Raw genomic sequence first — 26,737 nt, forward strand, 5'->3', positions numbered from 1 at the left:
GCACTCTACAAAAAAAATATTGGTATGAATTATAACTAATGAAATATAATCACTGGAACAAATAAATAATACCCATAATACCCACTAAAAGAGTGACCTGCTGAAAGAAAAATAAAAGAACCAGATTTTTTTTACTGGTATAGAGATCATGCTTTCTTGTTTCTATTTACCTGTTTCTTTTTAGAATCTGATGATAGAAATTTCTTCAGTAAAAAGTCTATGGCTGTTGCTCGGATGAAGTATCCCCTGAAAGATATAAAATCCTGTTTTAATCTACAGTTGTTTTCTATGGTCACTTTATTCTTACTTTTAACCAAACTGTAGCATACACCCTTGTTTGGAATCATAATGATCATATACACGTAGTTCTTACTTAGATGACCCACCATCACCATTTTAAATTGCAACACACATGTTTTGTTGATACAGGGGTAGAATATTATAACATTTATGTAAGCTATATCATCTAACCATCTTGGAATACCAATGACCATAAATGATACTCCTGATTTATAAACATAATACTTATGACATCTATCTTCATGTTCGTTTATTAAGAATTTTTTAAATAAACATTTGATAAATTTCTATTAAATCTTGCTTATTACTTTTCCTAAATGCTAATGTAACTTTATTATTTACATTTCTAAAAAAAATTATAATTTGTAATTGGAATTTATTTGAAAAATCAATACATTTTGTACAATGCAATGAGAATATTTCAGATAGTTTCCTGCAAAACTTGATAAATTTTTTTCTCATATATTCAAGGCCAATAACTCTTATAATGAGTCAAATAATGATTTTGGTCATTTGATTTTTGGAAGATGTCCTACTGATCACTTTTGCTTTTTTACAGGTCTACCTACTACAGGATCTCAAGAAAACATGCAATAATAGGACAATTTTGTCCTTCAAGGGCAATTACTCCTAAATGGAGTTGACTGAAGTAAAGATAATGTACATGGTCATACTAATTTACAAAACTGCTTTTTTTTCTGCTGACTATTTTAGTGAACTACAGTTTCTCTTTATTATTTAATATGAATTCTGGGCCAGATGAGCTGAAATCAGATTTTCACCAAACAAACAAACAATGTATAGTGTGAAAGCATCTTTGATACATGTAGGTAAAAGTCAATAACAGGACCAACATTCTACAGCTGATCATAGATTTTCTTTAGCAATTCATTTAACTGGCAATTTTCTCAAAATTAGAATATATTTAGAAAAAGATTAAGGTTATAAATAAAATGAGATATACATTAGTACCTGAAACATTATACATTGTTTACATTTCAGAAACAAATCATAAATGTATGGTACCAGAAATGCTCAAATGCTCATTCCCAAATGGTAATAACAATTTTCTCTAACAACATAAAATTAAAAAAAGATTGAGCTATAAAAAATTGAACCATAAAGTAAAACTGGTTTCATTAATGACTTTCTTTCAAAAACAGATTGAAAGATAAACAGTCATGACAGTGAAAATTAGAAGTGGTGACATCTGTTGCAATATCCTTTATTTATAGATTCCCATTGAATAATTTCACAACTGTCATTTGAATACCTATGTAACATATTGTCATCATCATACATGCTGTAAACAAACTTTTTTTTCATGACTTTAGCAATCAGAAAACTAATACCAATATGTAACATTGTCCTAAATATGATAAGCTAGGATCTTTGCATTATTAAAACATAAAAAAAGATAGAATAACTAAATTCTTGCTAATTGGGCTAGAAATACTAGTCTTTAATGTATACTGCATGCATATGAAAAAAAATGCGTGCATCTTTTGACAAAGGTTTTGTCTAATTACTTGGTTGCAATTTGATGGTCTTTTGTTTTATAACATGTATATTAAGGAGTTCAACATTTGTCTCATTTTCCATGTTAGGCCCACAAAAATAATATGTATGTTTCCTATTACATCTTTTAAAATAAAAGGGTAGGTAGGTCATGTAGGTAGGGATTTTTTTTATTTCACCTTTTTTTTCAAATTGAATCTATTGGAGGGACATTCTGACTTTAACAGTGCTTATTGAAAAATGAAAAAAAAAAAAACACTTTTGGGTTGGCTATTTTTTAGCTTAAAAAATAGGGAGGGTATATAGGGTAATAGGAAGCACACTTCTGTTTTATTTGCCCTTAAGGCGAAGTATACGTAATTGCACGCCTCTAGCGGAAATCAGGATACAAAACATGCGTCGTAAGTTACACAAGTTATCTCCCTTACTCCAAGAACGGGGAATGGTCACATTTCATTGACTTCGTGCCGTCTATCATGAACCCAAACAAGTATTCCTGTGCTATCTCAAAATTTCAAAGAAATTATCAGACTCCAATCAGAAATTTTAGTATCACGGGCCTATTTTGTGTCAGTCTGCAACTGTTTTTGTTTTAGTCTCATGCATGAGCGGCCAGGTACATAATATCCCTCATATTTAGTAACTAGTGACAATTCTGCTTCTAGTCGTATCATACTCATTAAAATCAAACCAGAATTGACCCCACAATATATTATTTAAATGAAATCTTGTAGCGTAATCTTGAAGGCAATGAAAAATAACCGTAAATATGTTTATTGAACTAGAAAGGCGTTGGCATGTCCCGTTTTTTATGCAATTGAAAATTTTAGGATAAAAAGTGTGTGAAAAGTACAAACGATAGTAAAGAGTAATCGATCTCAAGTAAACAATTTTAAAGTGTATAAGTGGAAGGACAAAGCTTATACAGAGAAAAAAAACGGAACAAAATAATCAGATTCCGTCTACAAATTAAAACATTACACAGAAACTAAGGATTTAGCACTGTGACATTTATCTCAGAATAAGTAAATCATCTATCAAGCGTTATAGAGTAGAATTTATGGTGACGTTACAGTAGACATCAATAACGTCGCAGAATATTTTTTAATTCTCCGCTAAAAATCAAACTTCAAGAGAATATAGCTTGAAAACCAGCACGGTTGCTAAGGACTTTCTTTGCACCAATGGATTCGTCGTCTATTTTTGAATCGAATTCGAATTTAAAAAAAATTCTGTTGACCAACGAATTAGAAAATCATTATATAAAAGTAAAAATATCTGCCGTTTTTTATGATTTTCCCTATATATCCTTTGTATTTCTGACGTATCATGCTGTTAGTTTCAACAGCTTGTATCTTGAAAACGAAAACAGTTACCCCTTTTTTTAATTTTATATTTTGATGTATTCATGTATTTTCACAAGCAGAATTCACATGTAAAATTAAAAAAAATTATGTTGAGTAGTTATATTACATGTACGTACACTTCGCCTTAATTGTATCTGTGAGCAAAAGAATACACTGGCAAAAGGAAAGAAGCATTGTAGGATCAGGTAGAAGATATTTATGGAACTATTCAATTGTATTCTAATATTTCATTAATAAATGAGTCAAATGATTCATTCTATTGTCTATAATAAAGATGTCATGGATGGATACCCAATATCCTCTCTTTTCTATATATAAACATTTACCTGTTAATTAATGGAGACCTCTTTGCTGTCTTGGAAACAAACTCTTTTAAGAATGGATCATTGAAGTAACCAGCCGTTGCCATGGAACACTTACTGACAATAGAACTGTCATTTGTTCCTTGAACCTGAATAACAAATTGTAGGCATGATACAGGTTGTGTTCTCTATTTTATGATGGTATGATACTAAACACCTAACAGGAGGGATTGTGCTTGATTTTCATATGATAAAGACATAATCTTTCAATCAGTTTACCGGTAATTGAGGTCTGAAGCTGGCATGCTAGTAGCCCTTTGCTAATCTAAGTATCATCTATGTATCATTGTCATTCTGCTTCTACTTTTCTAGCATTGAATTCAGACTTCTTTTAAACATGTTAAACTGAGATTTACTGTGTGTATTGCTGTGTGTTTGTTCATTCTACATTGGCTAGAAGTATAGGTGAGGGTTGGGATCTCACAAAACATGTTTAACCCAGCAACAAGTTTTATGTCCATGATGTCTGTCTCAAATCAGGAGCCTCTAGCATTTGTTAGTGTCTTGTATGTTTTTCACATTTAGGTTCATTTGTATGTTTTTATGAGTTTAGTGTAACATCCGTTTTCACTGAACACATATTTTTGTTTAGGGGCCAGCTGAAGCCAGCCTTTCTCGCTGTGTTGAAGACCCATTGGTGACATTTATGATATCAGTATCAGAGGAGCTTAAGATTCTTGTTCTCAGAAATTCTATCAATATAATTCTGTAAATAATAAAGTAGAATTTATTATTTACAGAATAATATTGATAGAATTTCAGATGCCTGCCTACGAGAAGCTCTACATGCTCTACTGATAGTCCAGTCTGTCGAGTTTGATGCATTTCCGTCAAAAACTCTGGTTTTAGTGAACATCATTCGTGCGTTCAGTCTGCAACAAAAACTTTTTCAACAACTAGTCCGAAGACCAATGTTCAGACATTTTTCTTATTTGTCCAAACATAGTTTGGCAAAATCTCACTAGTCTGAATGAAATTTTACTAGTCTGGGACATCGGACTAGTGGCTAACCGTGCAGACTGTGCGTTTAGGGGCATTGTCACAATATTGAGCGAGTGGTTGGAAAACTGTAATTGTAATGTTATATTACACGAATCATTCGGCTAATAAAATTCTCATAATTGACAATCAGCAATGCTGTCATTAGGGGATTGTAATTGATTAAGTACTTATAAAACAAACTTTATTTCTAGATTATGCTGCACAATGATGATTACTTGAACGCTTGATGAACGTTAATAGTGCAGGGATACAGGTGATCCCCTCTATCATGTCTATCTTGTTAATGACGTCATAAAGTAAAAGGCGTGCATATTTAACGAGTTTTTCCCGGTGACGGATGAACTCGAAAGTGGTATATTAACCCTTAGACTGCTACGCGCGACTATTGTCGTTCCGATAAAGCAGTCCGCTACTGCTACGCGCGACTATAGTCGTTTCCGTACCTCGTTTGTTTACACAGTTACCATGGAATGGTCGGAGCCAATATTCATGAGATTGCGGCAGTTTCGACTTGTATGGATTCTGATTGGTTAAAAATCTGCGTTCTTTCGAGTGTCTCTTGACTTTAAATCAGGTATAACGATAAAACCGAAAGTGAAAATTTTTGATGAAAAAAGTGACAAAATGGCGGATATTATTTGGAGAAATGGCCAACACGTTCAGAAGTATTTCAATGATAACGATTTAACAGCGGCGGCCGATTGAAAAGGATTTGGACGAGAACAGAAGATATAATAGATGGAAATAGAAACATTCTATCAAAACTGCGAACAGAAGACTTTTAAAGCGAGAACCACGGGGATTCCCAGACCTTGTTCAAAATGGATGACATGAAACAGGATTTGCGATGTTTATCATTTCGCCTTTCAAGTGTGAATCAATATTGACTGACATCGATAGATCAGAACATTACGTTTGTCAAGATTATTTATTGATGAAAGCTATAACAATGAACTTGTCGTATAAATATATTTGTACATGGAAGTAAAAGTCCGCGAAAAATACCGGAAAATATTTGCATAAAAAAGGCTGTTGGTCCGAGAAGAAACTTTTTTTTATCTGATAATCACAATGGAACTAGTTCTTAAAAGAGATTTTTAACTATATTGGTTCAATTCTGAAGTCATGGATACTTTTACATTGATGGATTCGATAATAAAACATGAAAAAAATAAGTTTACCTTTGTTTACCTCTATTTGCACCTGTACAGGTAAAAAATGACCAGAGACTCACACAAAAATAAAATAAATAAAAAATACAGAATCTAACAATACTTTTTTATATAACTTTTATTGATGAATATTCAATATTTACAAAGATACAGCAATTGTAAGTGAACATGTTTATTTCATCAGTGATTAAAATTTTATTCAGCAATACACAAAAGTACAATAGAAATGAATGCAGCAGTCTAAGGGTTAAAAAAAATAATTGATACAGACTTCGTTTCCTTTCACCTGTTCACAGGTAACGCCTGCCTCATATAAAAAATTATAAATATTTAAAATAAATATTATATAATTTTTTTTTCTCTTTTAAATATTTTTTTTTATTGGTGCCGAATCGACTTTTATAAACCATGGGTCTCTCGAATGGACATGAAGATTTTTTTTCAGAAATTCTGACGATGTTTGTCAAATTATAGGCTAAAGGAACAGAACACTTGTGAAAAGAAGGAAATTTGTTGTTTAAAACGGAACATATTTATTTACCGCTGTTTCCCTTCTACTTTTACCACTTTTGAATTTCTTCTGTTGTTCCATCGTGGCCTAATCCACAAATCAGACTATTCAGACCATTCGTTACTTTCCCTTTGAGGAAGAAAAATAAAGAGAACACCGAAAATAGACATCTCAAAAGCGCTTAAAATATGTCATTTTACAAAAGCTCTGAAGTAAAGCATCAAAGTGACGTTGATGTCAACAATATGGATGCCAAATTTTCAGCATAATTTTGACAGATTTATTTTCATGAAAGTCTCAAAAAATAATAATTACCATGGCTACCACATCAGGAAAACTCGACGAAGACACTTTGATGACCTTAAAAACCATTATATGGGGAACAGATATCAAAGACGAAGTGTTTAAAAGATGGACACAGGGTATTTATGTTCAGAGTGTGTCAAAACAAAAGTGAAACTAGATTTAGACGTTCAAATGTAATTCAAATACTGACGCTTTGCTTTTTTTATTAATTAAATTTCTTGTCTCATCATTATATATCTATGGGATATCATTATACTGAAAACTAACACAATACATTGTATGGAAGTACAATTTCTTTTTGTCACTTTTCTCTCCTAGTCCAAATAATTATGACGTCTTGCAAGACTTTATAATTATTTGAATCCTAATTATTTAGAGTAAGACTCCCTATGATGCCCTACATGTATGGCCATAAATCAAGCATGAGTCCCTGGACTTGCCTTCAAAAGTTCTTCGTCAAAACCCTGCATGTACATATGATTTCACTGTATCCTCAAAAATATTTAGCTGGACCTGGACACTGAAACAGGTTCTGTTAGAAAAACCGAAATGACTTATCCATATAGAAACAGGCTTATATTTTTTAAAAACATCTATGTACATGATATATCGACATTTAACATATTTTGTCGTAATATTACTGAAAAATTCTATCTTTTAAATTTAAAAAAGAAGATGTGGTATGAATGCCAATGAGACAACTGTCCACAAGAGACCAAAATGACACAGACATTAACAACTATAGGTCACCGTACGGCCTTCAACATTGAGCAAAGCCCATACCGCATAGTCAGCTACAATGTATAAAAGGCCCCATGACAATGTAAAACAATTCAAACGTGAAAACTAACTACCTTATTTATATAAAAAAAATGAACGAAAAACAAATATGTAACACATAAACAAACGACAACCGCTGAATTACAGGCTCCTGACTTGGGACAGGCACATACTTAAATAATGTGGCAAGGTTAAACATGTTAGCGGGATCCCAACCCTCCCCTAACCTGGGACAGTGGTATAACAGTACAACATAAGAACGAACTATAAAAATCAGTTAAAAAAGGCTTAACTCATCAGATGGACAAAAATACAAGTGGACGTGGCCGGGTACTTGTACATCCATACAAAAAAAGACAGTAGGAACAGATCTTTTAAATTGTATATATATCAAAGGGCAAAAACACATGTTATAGTCAAAGATATGACTGAGTGCTGACGGTAGATATTTCGAGCTGTTTTCATGTATTTTTTACACAATCAGAGTTAGCATGAAGAATTACAACATTCAAATCAGGGGCGGATGCAGGAATTTTCGAAAGGGGGGGTGCTAACCCAGGGCACCCAGGGCAAAGGGGGGGGGGGTGCAAAACATATGTCCCGATACAAATGCATTGATTGGCAAAAATAAAGGGGGGTGCGCACCCCCGGAACCCCCCCCCTGGATCCGCCACTGCAAATGCCAGGTAAACAGCATTTGAATAACTAATTCTGATAAATATACAAATGTATGCCACTACAGATGAATAGCAATTTGATTTATGCAGAAATTAAATATAAAACTCTACGGTGGAGCATATATGTGACGTAAATGGAAAAGCACAGATTATATACAATGATATATACATGTACATTATATATGCAAATTTAGATTTCTTTTCATTTACTCTAGTTTATTTTCAGGATTTGTATTTAGTGAAGATGAACCCACAGCATTGGTACAATTTGATGGAGGTCCTTGTGCAGTTATTGCCCCTGTTCAAGGTTACATAATAAGACAAGCTCTATTTACTGAGAATCCTGTCGATAATTTATCTACATTAACTGGTAAGCAAAATAAATACCTTTGTAAGAATTAAGAAAATACATTTTACACAAGTTTCATATAGACAAATAACAATGAATAAGTAGATATAAAAGGATGTGGTATTAGTGCCAATAAGACAACTCTCCATCCAAGTCACAATTTATAAAACTTAACCATTATAGGTCAAAGTACTGTCTTCAACACAGAGCCTTGGCTCACACTGAACAGCAAGCTATAATGGCCCCAAAAATTACTAGTGTAAAACCATTCAAAAGCAATGTTTTTATTTGGAATTTTAAGAAATAGATTTAGATACATTGTATAAACTTAATTCGCAGTTAAAGCCAGAGTCAGCAAGCAAAAAAATCCTTTGACTACTATGATGAGCTTTTTATAATCTGAAAATACTAATCTATGAAACCAAAAGTTGTAACAAACATGTTTAATCCAGCCACATTCTTTATGTGCCTGTCCCAAGTCAGTAAAGAGTCTGTAGTTCAGTGCAAGTGGTTGTCATATTTGGTTTTGTAGGTCATGTAGGTAGGCTGAGTTAATAATTCTAAAAATTAAGGTTGCTTTCATACAGCAATGGTTCTTTCATACAGCAATGGTTCTTTCATACAGCAATGGTTCTTTTATACGTCATATGTTGTTTTCATATAATTTAAAAAAAAACATGATAAAATGAAAGGGAATGGCTGAATCAAATGAACTTTTTTTCAGCCTATATAAGATCAATGTTTGTATGAATTGCACAACAACAATGTATTGTAAAAAAAAAATGACCTTATCAATTAAAAATAGTTTGTATGACATAAATACTGTAAAAATAAATGACACTGCAGATAAGATAGAGGTTCTTCATCCTTAAAAACTTGACTTAAATTCAGGGCAAATGTCAAACTACAAATTAAATGTCCATCCTTTTACAGAAGAAAAGGCTAATGAACTGTTAGGATCAGCCCTAGTAGAAATCATGTTGGAAGTTTCATCTAAATCTGGTGTCTTTTCCGTAATCTACTTAGAGGATGATAAAAATGATGACGATACAAATAAAGATGAAAGTTGTAGTACATCAAAGGAAAACAGTGAGACGAAAAATGGTGAAAGTTGTGCCAAACGTCCTAAATTAGATGCAGACTTATTTCATACTAGAATTAGGTAAATTAAATGAAAATTTGAATAAATAATATGTACATGTAATTATACAGAATCAAAAAATCAAGAGTTATTTGGTTATTGCTATTTCATTAACGTATACTAATTTTACCATTTCATTAAAAATATACATAAGCAAGTAAGTACTTTTTCAAAACGGAAGAATTAAACTGGCTTAAAGTGGGGGCGTCATTTCGGCTATTTCGTTTGTAAATTGTAAGCAAACATGTTGAGTTAAACAGTACAGTTAACGGGTCAAAGTGTCCCTTTCTCTGCGCGTTAAAACTTTAATGTTCTCTCTAATTATGCATGAAATACTGACAACTGGATAATTCGCAATCAACAGCCTAAAGTTAATTTATTCAGTAGAACTGAAAAAAAACATTAAAACTTGTACGTTTTCTCTAATTTGCATGAAATACTTGCAACTGGACAATATGCAACCAGCAGTCTAGAGTTTATCTTAACAAAAGAACAGTAAAAACATGAAAACATGTATGTTTAAATGTAAAAAAAAAAAAAAAAAAAAAAAAAAAACAGGTAGCCTATGTTCTCTCTAAATAGAACTGCAAAAACATTAAAACTTGTATGTTCTCTCTAAATATGCATGACATACTAGCAACTTTACAATACGCGATCATCAGTTTAAAGTTTAGTTTAAAGTTAATGTGTACAGTACAACTTTAAAAACATTAAAACTTGCAAAACTATTGTGCGCTCTAAATATGCATAAAGTACTTGCAACTGGACAATACGTAATCAACATTCTAAAGTTTATTTATACACTACAAAAAAAATTTGCATTTAAAACCGGCGTTGATCACATAACAGTAATATTCATAAAAAAAATAATCTATAAAACTTATGCATGAAATATTTGGCACTGGACGTTATGTTTCTTATCGTGTGTCTTTAGTGATGGTGGAAACCTAAAATTTATTAAAAACCCGGATAACAAGTTTATGATTTGATGGGCTTTTGAAATACACACAAACTTTTGACAAAAGTAAAAAAAAATACTGTTAAAACCCCGCCATGCAATATTCGGATAAATATTAAAGGCATCATCAGAGTTTATAAGTACAAAATAATTTAAAACAAAGTTAACGATAAATTTAACTCCAGAACTATGTGTATGTTCGCTCTAATCGAATATGAAATACTTGCAACTGGACAATAAACAACTGCAGTTAAAGTTACTTAATAATAACAGATTAATTTTGCAATTATTATAATCATTAAAAACCTACATCGAACTAACTTAATCTGATAAATGACATCTTCATCACGTGTGTCTCCCATCATAGAATTGCCGTAAACGTTATCAGCGATTTTATTTAAGAGATACATGTAAAAGCGCTAAAAGACGTGTAACGTTTTGGCGTTAAATATTGGACACGTTTTGGCGAATAACAATTATCGGACACGTTTGGGGGTTATGAAATCGGACACGTTTGGGGAATATTGTACATTTCGGACACGTTTGGGGAATATTGTACATTTCGGACACGTTTAGGGAGAAAAGACACGTTTGGGAGAATCGGACACGTTTGGGGGGAAGGACACGTTTGGGAGTGTTACATATATATATATCTATATCTTTTGATAGTGTTGTACTATTTTCTCTCTGAAGTTATAAACATAAAGCCAGGAAAGATATTTTTACATTTTATTTAGGAATTGGTAGAAAACATTTAACATAATGCATTAAGCTTTATTTTACAGATGCACCAAATGTGAGAATGAAGATGATTTGAGAACCTATGTGAAGTCCAAGCTATCAATGTTTCAGGAGACCTTTGGGGTTGTGCTGTATTTATATTCCATAATATTAACTAAGGTGTGTTCTCTTACAAGTATTCTGATATAATTACATTGTGTTATTCAGATTTTTAAGCAATTTTCTTTTTCCGCTAAAACTTAAGTTGTTCAGTGTCCTGTTACAGCTGACTAGGCAGTATGGGCGTTGCTCATTGTTGAAGGTGGTTCAGTGACCTATAGTTGTTAATTTTGGTGTCATTTGGTCTTTTATGGAGAGTTGTCTTATTGGCTATCATACCACATCTTTTTTTATTTTTTTTTATAAAAACCTGTTCTTCGTCAGTACTAAACACACATCATACATGTACTTTAAATGTGGTATATTGGTTGTAAGATGGACAATTTTGGTGAAATCTTTATAAAAACTGCCCCTGTACAAACCAAGATTCGTCCTTACATACACATCCCTAAACAATAATTCATTCAGATTACTCACTTTGCTTTCAAGGAATGCTTTCTAAAAAATGGCTGATTAAATACTTAATATAGCAAGGCGTTATCTCAAATAACAAGGAATTTATCTTTTGTAAAAATAGTGTTTGATTGTATATAACTTTGGTATTTGAAATGATTGAGGTGGTATCTCTACAAAACATTTTTCTCATCAAATTTCGAATATGGATGTTATATGTCCAGATTGACATTAAAAATATTTGGTGTTTGCTGGTGACATTGCTAGTTGAATCATTATGATGAAAAGTTTATTCAGAGAAACATCCATATAGTGTTGTGACTTTTATATAAACTGTTGATTGAAATTAAAGCACAAGTACATTTTTTTCAGGGCATAGAACAAATAAAGAATGAAGTAGAAGATCCAGGGGAACAGTTTATAGACAATATACATGGTCATGGCGGGTAAGGTCACGTCACACATAGACAACAGTTATAGACAATATACATGGTCATGGCGGGTAAGGTCACACATAAACAAAAGTTCATAGACGATATACATGGTCATGGCGGTACGGTCACACATTAACAAAAATTTATAGACAATATACATGGTCATGGCGGGTAAGGTCACGTCACACATAGACAACAGTTATAGACAATATACATGGTCATGGCGGGTAAGGTCACGTCACACATAGACAACAGTTATAGACAATATACATGGTTATGGCGGGTAAGGTGACACATAAACAAAAGTTTATAGACAATATACATGGTCATGGCGGGTAAGGTCACACATAAACAAAAGTTCATAGACAATATACATGGTCATGGCGGGTACGGTCACACATAAACAAAAGTTCATAGACAATATACATGGTCATGGCGGGTAAGGTCACACATAAACAAAAGTTCATAGACAATATACATGGTCATGGCGGGTACGGTCACACATTAACAAAAATTCATAGACAATATACATGGTCATGGCGGGTAAGGTCACACATAAACAAAAGTTCATAGACAATATACATGGTCATGGCGGGTACGGTCACACATAAACAAAAGTTCATAGCAATATACATGGTCATGGCGGGTAAGGTCACACATAAACAACAGTTCATAGACAATATACATGGTCATGGCGGGTACGGTCACACATAAACAAAAGTTCATAGACAATATACATGGTCATGGCGGGTAAGGTCACACATAAACAACAGTTCATAGACAATATACATGGTCATGGCGGGTACGGTCACACATAAACAAAAGTTCATAGACAATATACATGGTCATGGCGGGTAAGGTCACACATAAACAAAAGTTCATAGACAATATACATGGTCATGGCGGGTACGGTCACACATAAACAAAAGTTCATAGACAATATACATGGTCATGGCGGGTAAGGTCACACATAAACAACAGTTCATAGACAATATACATGGTCATGGCGGGTACGGTCACACATAAACAAAAGTTCATAGACAATATACATGGTCATGGCGGGTACGGTCACACATAAACAAAAGTTCATAGACAATATACATGGTCATGGCGGGTAAGGTCACACATAAACAACAGTTCATAGACAATATACATGGTCATGGCGGGTAAGGTCACACAAACAAAAGTTCATAGAAAATATAAATGGTCATGGCGGGTAAGGTCACACATAAACAACGGTTCAAAGACAATATACATGGTCATGGCGGGTAAGGTCACACATAAACAAAAGTTTATAGACAATATACATGGTCATGACGTCACACATAAACAGCAGTTCATAGACAATATACATGAACATGACAGGTAAGGTCACACATAAACAAAAGTTCATAGACAATATACATGGTCATGGCGGGTACGGTCACACATAAACAAAAGTTCATAGACAATATACATGGTCATGGCGGGTAAGGTCACGTCACACATAGACAACAGTTATAGACAATATACATGGTTATGGCGGGTAAGGTGACACATAAACAAAAGTTTATAGACAATATACATGGTCATGGCGGGTAAGGTCACACATAAACAAAAGTTCATAGACAATATACATGGTCATGGCGGGTACGGTCACACATAAACAAAAGTTCATAGACAATATACATGGTCATGGCGGGTAAGGTCACACATAAACAAAAGTTCATAGACAATATACATGGTCATGGCGGGTACGGTCACACATTAACAAAAATTCATAGACAATATACATGGTCATGGCGGGTAAGGTCACACATAAACAAAAGTTCATAGACAATATACATGGTCATGGCGGGTACGGTCACACATAAACAAAAGTTCATAGACAATATACATGGTCATGGCGGGTAAGGTCACACAAACAAAAGTTCATAGAAAATATAAATGGTCATGGCGGGTAAGGTCACACATAAACAACGGTTCAAAGACAATATACATGGTCATGGCGGGTAAGGTCACACATAAACAAAAGTTTATAGACAATATACATGGTCATGACGTCACACATAAACAGCAGTTCATAGACAATATACATGAACATGACAGGTAAGGTCACACATAAACAAAAGTTCATAGACAATATACATGGTCATGGCGGGTACGGTCACACATAAACAAAAGTTCATAGACAATATACATGGTCATGGCGGGTAAGGTCACGTCACACATAGACAACAGTTATAGACAATATACATGGTTATGGCGGGTAAGGTGACACATAAACAAAAGTTTATAGACAATATACATGGTCATGGCGGGTAAGGTCACACATAAACAAAAGTTCATAGACAATATACATGGTCATGGCGGGTACGGTCACACATAAACAAAAGTTCATAGACAATATACATGGTCATGGCGGGTAAGGTCACACATAAACAAAAGTTCATAGACAATATACATGGTCATGGCGGGTACGGTCACACATTAACAAAAATTCATAGACAATATACATGGTCATGGCGGGTAAGGTCACACATAAACAAAAGTTCATAGACAATATACATGGTCATGGCGGGGTTGGTCACACATAAACAAAAGTTCATAGACAATATACATGGTCATGGCGGGTAAGGTCACACATAAACAAAAGTTCATAGACAATATACATGGTCATGGCGGGTACGGTCACACATAAACAAAAGTTCATAGACAATATACATGGTCATGGCGGGTAAGGTCACACAAACAAAAGTTCATAGAAAATATAAATGGTCATGGCGGGTAAGGTCACACATAAACAACGGTTCAAAGACAATATACATGGTCATGGCGGGTAAGGTCACACATAAACAAAAGTTTATAGACAATATACATGGTCATGACGTCACACATAAACAGCAGTTCATAGACAATATACATGAACATGACAGGTAAGGTCACACATAAACAACAGTTCATAGACAATATACATGGTCATGGTGGGTAAGGTCACACATAAACAAAAGTTCATAGACAATATACATGGTCATGGCGGGTAAGGTCACACATAACCAACAGTTCAAAGACAATATACATGGTTATTGTGGGTAAGGTCACAACTACACAAAAGTTTATTGACAATATACATGGTCTGCCGTCATGGCGGGTAAGGTCACACATAAACAAAAGTTCATAGACAATATACATGGTCATGGCGGGTAAGGTCACACATAAACAAAAGTTTATAGACAATATACATGGTCATGACGTCACACATAAACAGCAGTTCATAGACAATATACATGAACATGACAGGTAAGGTCACACATAAACAAAAGTTCATAGACAATATACATGGTCATGGCGGGTAAGGTCACACATAAACAACAGTTCAAAGACAATATACATGGTTATTGCGGGTAAGGTCACACATAAACAAAAGTTCATAGACAATATACATGGTCATGGCGGGTAAGGTCAGACATAAACAACGGTTCAAAGACAATATATATGGTCATTGCGGGTAAGGTCACACATAAACAAAAGTTCATGGACAATATATTTGGTCATGGCGGGTAAGGTCACACATAAACAACAGTTCAAAGACAATATACATGGTCATTGCGGATAAGGTCACACATTGACAAAAGTTTATAGACAATATACATGGTCATTGAGGGTAAGGTCATACATAAACAAAAGTTCATAGACAATATACATGGTCATGGCGGGTAAGGTCACACATAAACAACAGTTCAAAGACAATATACATGGTTATTGGGGGTAAGGTCACACGTAGAAAAAAGTTTATAAACAATATACATGGTCATGGCGGGTAAGATCACACTTAGACAAAAGTTTATAAACTATATACATGGTCATGGCGGGTAAGGTCACACTAAGACAAAAGTTTATAAACAATATACATGGTCATGGCGGGTTTTCAGTAATTTGATGATATGTCATAGTTGATAGTTCAGTTGATAATCTGTGATAAGAGAAAAAAAAACCATTGCAATTAAAAATAGTGATTCTCAATACAAGGAATTCTTTTTATTTTACAGCCAAAGTCTGATAAACTTATTGCTGAGTGGTAAAGCTGTAACCAATGTATGGGATAATGATAAAGATATCTCAGGTTTAAGTAAGTAACATTTTATATGTGTCAAGAAGGGGGAGTAGTGTGAATTGATTGATTGACTGATTAATTGATTGATTGATTCTTGTTTAGCATTTAGTGACATCATTGCAAGCATATTCAACATGAGCAATTTAGAGAAAATATCAAGCTCTAAATCAATGAAAATGTTTCAATAAATTAATCAGAAAGTTTAAAAGATCTGCTATCAATAGGTTCCTTACATGGGAAATAAACATGAACTTGTGGCACGGTTTAAATTTATCCTCTTTTTAATCTCTTACAGTAGAATAAATGAAATTAGATTGTAAACATGGATAAATGTACAATAAAGCCAGATGAGAAAAAGCACTTAATTTTGTGATACAAATTAAATAAAAGACCCAAAAATTAAGGAATAGGATACCAATAATTACATGTAGCAGCGTAATAGACTGCTTAATTAAGTAGATATATAAAAATAGATTTTGGGTATACAACCTTGAGACTATCACCTAACAACACTGTGAAGCCATAATACATCTAGAGGCCAATATACTGTTTTTAACAATAGAAAGATTCTCATTGTTGAAGGCCGTACGGTGACCTATAGCTGTTAATTTTTGTGTCATTTTGGTCTCTTGTGGACAGATGTCTCATTGGCAATCATACCACATCTTTTTTTGGAAAGATTAGAACTTGTTCTAAATCTTTACTTAGGCACTGGCCTCCATAACAACAGGACAGGTTAGCTACTGTTACTAAATGTATTCACACTGAAATATAGTTCCCTATGGTTCTCATGTATGTGCACATAAAACACATATAAACTGAAAAAAACTGGGTATATTATTGGAGCAGTTCATTCAAGAATGTGTGTTGATGTGCAGGCTTTTTTTAAAAAACATATTGATAAGGTAACTGGGTATTGATTCAACTAGAAGTATGATTGACAACTGTCATTATCACTAAACAATCAGAGACAAGGTGGACCTTTAATTACAATGCCCCACCTCCTAAACTGCCAATCAAATTGACCACATTACCTATCAACCTCAGTCTTACATAATTATACAGACCACTAAATATACATATAATTCTTAATACACAAGTATTTGACCTCATAATTGAATCCACAAATGTGTATATTAGATGTTTGATATTTATAAGGATGATAGTTTTAATTTATTTCCAATTACTTTTGATCTACATTACATATAGTGATTCTGTAAATTATATCTGAAAGGTAAATTATTAATGGATTAACAAGATCTTAAAAAAAATGAAATATGAATATAACTATGAATAAATAAAAGCAGAGACATATATACACATGTCTCTGATAAAAGGTATTTAAATAAGGCCTATAGTTTACTTGATAAATTTCTAATAATCATCTGTAATTAATCAACAATTAAATAAGTACACTTTTTTATCAGGAATTGGCTTGAAACTGTTTTAAAATTTTAAAACTTTTAATTATAACAAACCATTGTTTATTAGTTTATTTCCCATCAATCAGTATGTCTATTTTAGTCATTTGAATTTTTATTAGAAGTGAATATATATTTTTACAATCTAGAAAGAATCCACATTTCAATAAGATAAGTTTTTCAATTGGTTAACGTTAATGCCCTGTGTGTAGAAAAATACTTTAAAAATTGATCAAAAGGCACTCTAAAACTTTTAATCTTCAATGCCATATAACCTCTGTTTCAACTTACAAAATGCCCCAAAACAACATTTTTCAATTTTTTTTGTTGACACTTGAAAGTTTTAAGATGTTGGTCCAGATAATTATGTCTTACAAGGATAGTTGGTAACATTTACTAGAAGAATTTTTGCATTTTTTTGTTTTTTTGAAACATGTTCAGAACCGGCAACATAATTTCGATAAGATATACACTGCAGTTTAAATAAAATTGTGCAAATTAAGAGACCCATATTATTTAATTTGAGCTTGTTTTATCCTCATACTGGAAAAGCAAGTTTCCTTCTAAAGACCTGCTGTAAATGCAATTTTCAGTAAAAGTGCTTTATAAATGTTCATTTTTCCCCACCATACCTTAATATGAAATAATTCAAACTACTCTTCTAATCTTTCCATGAGTGATTTCCATCACTTTGATTTTTGATATCTACACACTATGTCTTAGTTTAGATCTTTTATTTCAGAATTACGTGGCATTCCAAGGCAGTCTACTATAGGATTTTTAACATTAATGGAATATATGCGTTATTGTGAGGTTTGTTTATATTGTAAAAATAACAATAATATCATACTATGATATTTATTAAGGCAACAGTCATGAACATACTATCACCAATCAATGGAATCTTATAGTAGAATGTAAATCATATATTATGAAATCTATATGCATGTAAAGTTAACTTTTTCGAAAAGAGAATATATAATTTTATTTTTTTAGCAGATTTTGAATAAAAATATCTTATAGAGTTTTAAGTTTTCATAATTTTGATAACAACACATCATATTATTTATATGATTAAAGGCAAATGATTGAGTCAAATATGATAGACCAGTATTCACAGAAAACTTAAAATTGGCACAGTGTTTGTTCTTGCAGTTACTGTTCATGGAACAGTTCAGTAATTGAACAACAGAGCGATTACTGTCAGTTCTTTAAAATGTTGGATTCAATTGCTGAAAATGTGAACCTATTAGCATCATATTCTAAATAATATACAACTTTTGTAGGTTGGTTGGTACTTAAAGAATCCAAGATTTCCTATTTGGACATTAGGGAGTGAAACACATCTTACTGTATTGTTTTCTAAAGTAAGTATAAAGATTAAACATTGTTTCTGAAGGATTGTATGAAGATCATTTGGCTGGTAGGGAGTGAAACACATCTTACTGTATTGTTTTCTAAAGTAAGTATAAAGATTAAACATTGTTTCTGAAGGATTGTATGAAGATCATTTGGCTGGTAAGGAGTGAAACTAACTGTATGTTTACAAAAAAAAATATGCGTACTATACATTACTATTGAAGAAATCTGTGTTGAGCATTAGTATGTCACTTGCAAATATAATGAGACTATACATTTAAAAAAAAGTACACTTGAACTGTAAACAAGGATACAGTAATATTTTATATTCTTGAACTATAAAACTTATCTCTAGAAATTTGCTGTATTATTTGTTCTTTAACCTGTTAGACAAATTTCACTGTATTTGTAAAGGGTTACCTAAAATTTGGTAAAACGCTAGAGTCTATCTTTTAATCCTCTACTCAATTGAATGTGTGTTGGCTTAAGTGTAATGGCGTATGACCTGATTACTAGTAACCATTACTTGCAAATCTACCAACTAGAAATTGACAACTAATTACAATCAGAGAGGTCTGGAGTCGGTATAGTTTTTATACGACCGCAAAATTTGAAAAATTTTTCGTCGTATATTGCTATCACGTTGGCGTCGGCGTCGTCGTCGTCGTCGACGTCGTCCGGCGTCCGAATACTTTTAGTTTTCGCACTCTAACTTTAGTAAAAGTAAAAGGAAATCTATGAAATTTTAACACAAGGTTTATGACCACAAAAGGAAGGTTGGTATTGATTTTGGGAGTTTTGATCCCAACATTTTAGGAATTAGGGGCCAAAAAGGGCCCAAATAAGCATTTTCTTGGTTTTCGCACTATAACTTTAGTTTAAGTTAATAGAAATCTATGAAATTTTGACACAAGGTTTATGACCACAAAAGAAGGGTTGGGATTGATTTTTAAGAGTTTTGGTTTCAACAGTTTAGGAATTAGGGGCCAAAAAAGGGCCCAAATAAGCATTATTCTTGGTTTTCGCACAATAACTTTAGTTTAAGTAAATAGAAATCAATGAAATTTAAACACAATGTTAATGACTACAAAAGGAAGGTTGGTATTGATTTTGGGAGTTTAGGTCCCAACAGTTTAGGAATTAGGGGCCAAAAAGGGACCCAAATAAGCATTTTTCTTGGTTTTCGCACCATAACGTTAGTATAAGTAAATAGAAATCTATGAAATTTAAACACAAGGTTTATGACCATAAAAGGAAGGTTGGTATTGATTTTGGGAGTTTTGGTCCCAACAGAATAAGGAGCCCAAAGGGTCCAAAATTAAACTTTGTTTGATTTCATCAAAATTGAATAATTGGGGTTCTTTGATATGCCGAATCTAACTGTCATGACTGTGTATGTAGATTCTTAACTTTTGGTCCCGTTTTCAAATTGGTCTACATTAAGGTCCAAAGGGTCCAAAATTAAACTTAGTTTGATTTTGACAAAAAATGAATCAGTTAGGTTTTTTGATATGCTGAATCTAAAAATGTACTTAGATTCTTGATTATTGGCCCAGTTTTCAAGTTGGTCCAAATAGGGTCCAAAATTAAACTTTGTTTGATTTCATCAAAAATTGAATAAATGGGGTTCTTTGATATACCAAATCTAACTGTGTATGTAGATTCTTCATTTTTATTGGTCCTGTTTTCAAATTGGTCTACACTAAAGTCCAAAGGGTCCAAAATTAAACTTAGTCTGATTTTAACAAAAATTGAAATCTTGGGGCTTTGATATGCTGAATCCAAAAATGTACTTTTTTTTATTATGGGCCCAGTTTTCAAGTTGGTCCAAATCAGGATCTAAAATTATTATATTAAGTATTGTGCAATAGCAAGTCTTTTCAATTGCACAGTATTGCGCAATGGCAAGAAATATCTAATTGCACAATATTGTGAAATAGCAAATTTTTTTTTAATTAGAGTTATCTTTCTTTGTCCAGAATAGTAAGCAAGAAATATCTAATTGCAAAATATTGTGCTATAGCAAGATTTTTTTTAATTGGAGTTATCTTTCTTTGTCCAGAATCAACTTAAATCTTTGTTATATACAATATACAATGTATATTCACTTTTTACTACCAACTGATAAATTAAAATAATCTTTACCATTCAGTGATTACAAGCAGTTTTTTTACATCTTAATATTTTATGATGTATTTAAATGAGTAGTTATTGTTGCAAACTCCATTAGAAATTTTAATTGAGATTAGTTTTGGAATAAGGGAAAGGGTGATGTGATTAAAAAAATTGGGTTCAATTTTTCTCATTTGAAATTTCATAAATAAAAAGGAAAATTTCTTCAAACATTTTTTTGAGAAGATTAATATTCAACAGCATAGTGAATTGCTCTAAGAAAAAACAAAAATTTTAAGTTCATTAGAACACATTTATTCTGTGTCAGAAACCTATGCTGTGTCAACTATTTAATCACAATCCAAATTTAGAGCTGAATCAAGCTTGAATGTTGTGTCCATACTTGCCCCAACCGTTCAGGGTTCAACCTCTGCGGTCGTATAAAGCTGCGCCCTGCGGAGCATCTGGTTTCTCTTACATTCTTAATAAAAAAATAGATTATGTATTTTTTTTATGAACATGATTATCTTCACATTGACATAAACCAAATAAATTTTACTGCTACATGTGTGCATTTACACTTTAATGGACAAAGACATATAACAAATACTGTCATTATTAGCCCAACAAACTCATTCTAAGATGGAGGGGGAACAAAGTGTTTTTGTTAGATAATTAAGCACAAAACAATGCATTTATACTTTATTGGTTTAAGTTGTATTGTATTGTTGTGTTACTGTCTGATGTCAAAGTTTTTTTTTGTAGGATGAAAATTTAATAATAAATGAATCTTCTAAGTCAAGTGCCAGACATATATTTCAAAGATTTGACCCTGAAGGTGAGTTAGTAAACTGATGTATTATTCATCAGTCCCAACACCATTTAAGAATTAATATATTCATGCAGTAAGGGACAAACTGTCTTCCCAAAACATGCATATTGTCTGAACTAATGTGAACATTTTAAGTTTTTCATTTGATAAAAAAATAGTTTAAGAAGTTTGAATAATCTTTTTTACGGATTTTTTCCACGTTCTGGCATATTTATTTGGTCATAAAATCTACATAAGTTGCAATTTCTGAAAAAATTGTCCATGAAGTGTTTAATAATAGTAAATGGGAATGTAGACAGTTACTGACTACATGTTTATAGGTACAGTTTTATTCCCAGTACCAGACATAGTACTAGTCTGTTTGAAATTGAAACTTGTGTTTTAAGTTGTGTGCAACATATGATGTAAGCAAAACGTAATGTATATTTATATATAGATAAAATATATGTGGGTATTAAAAGACCAAAAATTATCAAAGTGTAACTTTTTGTTGCAAATGCCTACAGTTACAACTGTAAAAGTTCTAATGTTTTGATAAATGTTAAACTGGTGTATTATTCTAAGTAATAACATTTTGGTGCTGGTGCTAGGGCTTGGCAGCAGGAAGATATTAAATGTATTCATATGTTTGTTCAAATTTGGATTAACATTTTGTAACATGTTTTTTTTTAATGAAAACACTTATCTATTGATATTTTTATTAGCTTTTTTTTTTTTTTATGATGTATGACAGGGGATGTCATAGATTAATTTAGTTTTGTTCTGATTCCTTTTTTCTTGAACATTATTGTGTTTATTTCAGGTAATGGTTTTATTTCTACATCCTTATTAGGAGATTTGATGAGTGCATTAGACCTTGTATCTGAAAAAGAATAGTAAGTGCTCAAATCTTATAGGTCCTATATGACAGAACATACATCTTTAGTATGGCTTTCTGAGTTTTTAAAATGAAGGTTAAGTTTAAGAATAAACTGTTCATTTTCAGTATGATTTCTCAGTTCATCCCTTCTGCAACTACAATGTTATTTTAAAAATCCCAGATGCCACTGCATGTTTATCAAACAATAGTCAATCAATCTTCAAAACAAAGGTCCTCAAAGGAAGTGTGTGCACACAGTTTTACTCTGAACCTGGTGGTGTTTAAAACTTTTTGTTTTCTCTCTTTAATTTTGCTAACATAGCATAATGTTTTCCAGATGAGCAGTTCAGGCTCATTAGAGTAACTATTTATAGTTAAAAGTTTTATAATTATCTTAATTTTAATTGTATGCTCATCTATACAGTTTGAGATTGTAGTTATATACTTGGATCATCAGGGCAGAACTTCATGATATATTTTTATTGTATTTATATTTACAGTGTAGATATAATGACCAGCAAGCTAGATTCAGAAAGTCTGGGAATAATTACAATGCACTGTTTTATGGAGGAGTTTTATCCAGGGGATGTCATCAAGGACACTCCAAATACATTCGAATTATACCATTATAATGGTATTCCTAGGTCATGCTTAAACTCTAAGGTAACAGAATAATTATACCATTATAATTGTATTCCTAGGTCATGCTTAAACTCTAAGGTAACAGAATAATTATACCATTATAATTGTATTCCTAGGTCATGCTTACACTCTAAGGTAACAGAATAATTATACCATTATAATGGTATTCCTAGGTCATGCTTAAACTCTAAGGTAACAGAATAATTATACCATTATAATGGTATTCCTAGGTCATGCTTAAACTCTAAGGTAACAGAATAATTATACCATTATAATGGTATTCCTAGGTCATGCTTAAACTCTAAGGTAACACAATAATTCTATAAGTTATAGAACATATAAAACTTTTGAAGTAAAAAGATTGGTTAAACATTAAATAAGAATCATTAATGTAAAAGAAAAGAGAGAACATACAATATTTATGTTACAATATATAGTTAAGACACTTATTCTGAGAAAACAATATTTAGTTAAGACACTTGAACTAACAACACAATAAACAGTTTACACACTTTTACTAACAAATTAATATACAGTTTAGACATTTGAAATAAGGACACAATATTAAGTTAAAACACTCAGATTGAAGACTGTATTACATCCAATGACAATATTCAAATGCATATTCAGGATGAGAACATAATTTGTGATTTTGAGAACTGGCTTTCTGGATATTATCTTGAAATCCATAATAGACAACTACAACACATTTCATTGGTTCAAAATATTTTATGGCAGATTGGAGAAGGAAAAATTCATTTATTTTCAGGCATAACACTATATAATAATTATTTTACCATATTTTGCAGGTGAAATACTTTGTTGGAACAGCCACTTTACCAGAAGAATTAGAAGTCCAGATTATAACAGATACATCTCCTATAAAACTTTGTCTACAAACAAAATGGCCGAGTATAGAAATGTCATGGACAGATAATTACATCCCCTCACTGAATTAATACTCATTGTTATATTTTATAATCTTGTTAATGTCATATAAATACACAAATATAACACAGTTTTGTTGTTTTTCAATAATTTTAGATGAGAATGATAAAAAAAAAATTGCAGAGTTATGGTCCTTGGACCTCTGAAAATTCAAGCCAATAATCAGTTTTCAACACTTTTTTTCAACATGCTTGCAGATATTGATTTGATATTTGTGTTTTGTAGTTTACACCATGACAAGTTATAGATCAAGTTAGTATTTTATTCCAGTACAATGAATTTTTAACTGGTAGGGGACTATATGTATTGTCAAACAATACTTTCAGAATTACTGAACTTCAAATTAAAGAAAAATGACATTATGAATCCTAGTTTGTCTTGGCTTTAATTAGGGATTTGTGAATTATATTACAATTTATCCACCAGCATGGCAACACAGACTAAAAATTGGGCTATCAAGATCATAAATATTGTCTTATATCTCCTAAACTGCAGTATGTACAGTGTTCTGACAGAGGAAAAGTTTAAATCCCCTTTTACTGTAAATTTAGCATTTATTATTGCTTTCTTCTAAAATGTGATTTTAATTTTTGCGGTACATGTATTGAGAAAAATAATGTTTAATTCATATACAAAATTTCAAATTGATGGGTTAAATTTTTGTGATTATGACCCTGTTGCATTTATTGCAATAATTAAAACATCGCAATAATTTCTGAATTAATAGTAATCCTATAACTTTGCATGGCAATTTCTTAATCGGAGTTTATAACTTTTTTGATGATTTTGTATACAATTGATTTTCAATTCATTCCATCACTTATCAGACAGATATTTAAACTTTATAATAGTTCTATGTTTGACAACATGAAACATCTTTTATTTGATTCTTTATATAATTTTTATCGAAATAAGTTAAGGACAACAGACATATGCCAGTCTGACATTTGAGACATTATGGCATATGTATAAAAGATGAAATAGTCACGGATTTATATAATTTTAATGATGAAGAAAGATGTATACTTGCTAAATTTTGACTAAATACAAATAAATTAAAACAGAAGTTGAAAGATGCCAAAATTTAAGCTGTGGAAGGTGGAATTTGTAAACAGTCCCTCTGGGTGCAGGATTTTCTTTGTGGCCTTCTGCTTTATTCTGCTCTTTGATCAGGTTGTTGTCACATTCCCACTTTCCATTTTCAATTTTATTGTAAAATAGATTTTGAAATATTAAAACATGATAAATATATAGAAGAGGTGACAGGTTGGTTTGATCCAACTTTGATTAAAACTAAAAGCTCTATTTAAAGTCTATTCATATACTACAACAGTACAATATAATTTCAGCAGAAACTAGCATAGATGCAACATAACCACACATTATATAAGACATATCAAGCACCATGAAGATAAACATATACACATTTTAAAAACATGAATAAGTTATAGTTATTGACCAAGCAAGTCGGTATATAGAATTTAATCTGCACAGGTCAGGTGACCCTTATTAACCCGAACAACGTAGGAGTTCGGGTTAAAGGGTCATCCTGAGCGCGTGCAGATTAAATTCTATATACCGATTTGATTGGCCAATAACTGTTTTAACACATGACGTCATTAATTTACATGAACGTCAGTTTTAGATGTGGACGATATTCCCCAATCCACGGATCCTAGGAAAGTTTATTGTAGGGTAAAGAAAGGGGGAAATACGACTTTCATTGGTAAGTTTTAAATTGATAACTTTTTTTTAGGTTTATACTTATTGTAATTTTTTTTTAGTTTTATACCATTATTGTAAATTTTTTTTAGGTTTAGACTTATTGTAAAATTGCAATTTAATGGTAGATTTTTTTTTAATGTTTCTATTAAATCTATTCCCATTTTTTTTTTTAATAAATGACGATTAAGACTTTGACAAATTGAGTACTTTCACATCGTTGTAGGCAAAAAAAATCATAACTGAAAGGGTTATTGAGTTTAGATTAATTGCTTTTGAATTTCTTTCCACCAATGATATGCTTTAATAGAGAAAGATAAACCGAGGAAGAATTAGATGTTATATTTTAAATTTTAAATGTTGAATAAACAGAAAATACGTTTCTCTTTCCAATCTTTTACTCCCCCCTCCCCCAAATTTCTTTGTATCTACTGACACGTCCATCTAAATGATGTCTGATTGATCTCTAGCTAATCTCCCTGTTTTAAAACAAACTTAAATATGACCCCCTTTAAATTCGATCCAAAAATATTGGGAATAGATATTCAAGAAGTAGTTATAAATTCCATTGAATCTAAA

At 32.0% G+C, this 26,737-nt stretch overlaps 2 protein-coding genes across 2 annotated transcripts in view; one reads left to right on the top strand and one right to left on the bottom strand.

The window, feature by feature from the left end:
* Positions 1 to 6,383, bottom strand: part of LOC139512868 (tRNA wybutosine-synthesizing protein 4-like) — a 34,994-nt gene extending 28,611 nt beyond the window's left edge. Inside the window, exons 1-3 of the mRNA XM_071300808.1 lie at positions 6,263 to 6,383; positions 3,512 to 3,636; positions 171 to 246 (exon numbers count right to left, since the gene is read on the bottom strand). Of these exons, the coding sequence (XP_071156909.1) occupies positions 171 to 246; positions 3,512 to 3,636; positions 6,263 to 6,313 (252 nt within the window). The 5' untranslated portion in view covers positions 6,314 to 6,383. The remainder of the gene's footprint in view (positions 1 to 170; positions 247 to 3,511; positions 3,637 to 6,262) is intronic.
* Positions 6,384 to 6,443: 60 nt separating this feature from the next.
* On the top strand, positions 6,444 to 24,506 carry LOC139512869 (ubiquitin carboxyl-terminal hydrolase MINDY-3-like). Its single transcript, XM_071300809.1, has 12 exons — positions 6,444 to 6,654; positions 8,222 to 8,365; positions 9,278 to 9,506; positions 11,229 to 11,343; positions 12,109 to 12,182; positions 16,199 to 16,278; positions 18,427 to 18,497; positions 18,971 to 19,051; positions 21,921 to 21,993; positions 22,790 to 22,862; positions 23,347 to 23,509; positions 24,298 to 24,506. The coding sequence occupies exons 1-12, from the start codon at positions 6,549 to 6,551 to the stop codon at positions 24,445 to 24,447; spliced, it is 1,359 nt and encodes a 452-aa protein (XP_071156910.1). The 5' UTR covers positions 6,444 to 6,548; the 3' UTR covers positions 24,448 to 24,506.
* Positions 24,507 to 26,737: the final 2,231 nt, after the last annotated feature.

The sequence above is a fragment of the Mytilus edulis genome, chromosome 2, assembly GCF_963676685.1.
Source record: "Mytilus edulis chromosome 2, xbMytEdul2.2, whole genome shotgun sequence".
Classification (NCBI taxonomy): domain Eukaryota; kingdom Metazoa; phylum Mollusca; class Bivalvia; order Mytilida; family Mytilidae; genus Mytilus; species Mytilus edulis.

What these genes read in the sequence shown, in the direction of transcription:
- LOC139512869 (XM_071300809.1), top strand. Translation starts at nt 6,549, where the DNA reads ATGGCTACCACATCAGGAAAACTCGACGAAGACACTTTGATGACCTTA. An exon ending in AATATATGCGTTATTGTGAG is followed by an intron (nt 18,498 to 18,970) that starts GTTTGTTTATAT and finishes CAACTTTTGTAG; the next exon opens with GTTGGTTGGTACTTAAAGAA. An exon ending in TCAAAGATTTGACCCTGAAG is followed by an intron (nt 21,994 to 22,789) that starts GTGAGTTAGTAA and finishes TGTTTATTTCAG; the next exon opens with GTAATGGTTTTATTTCTACA.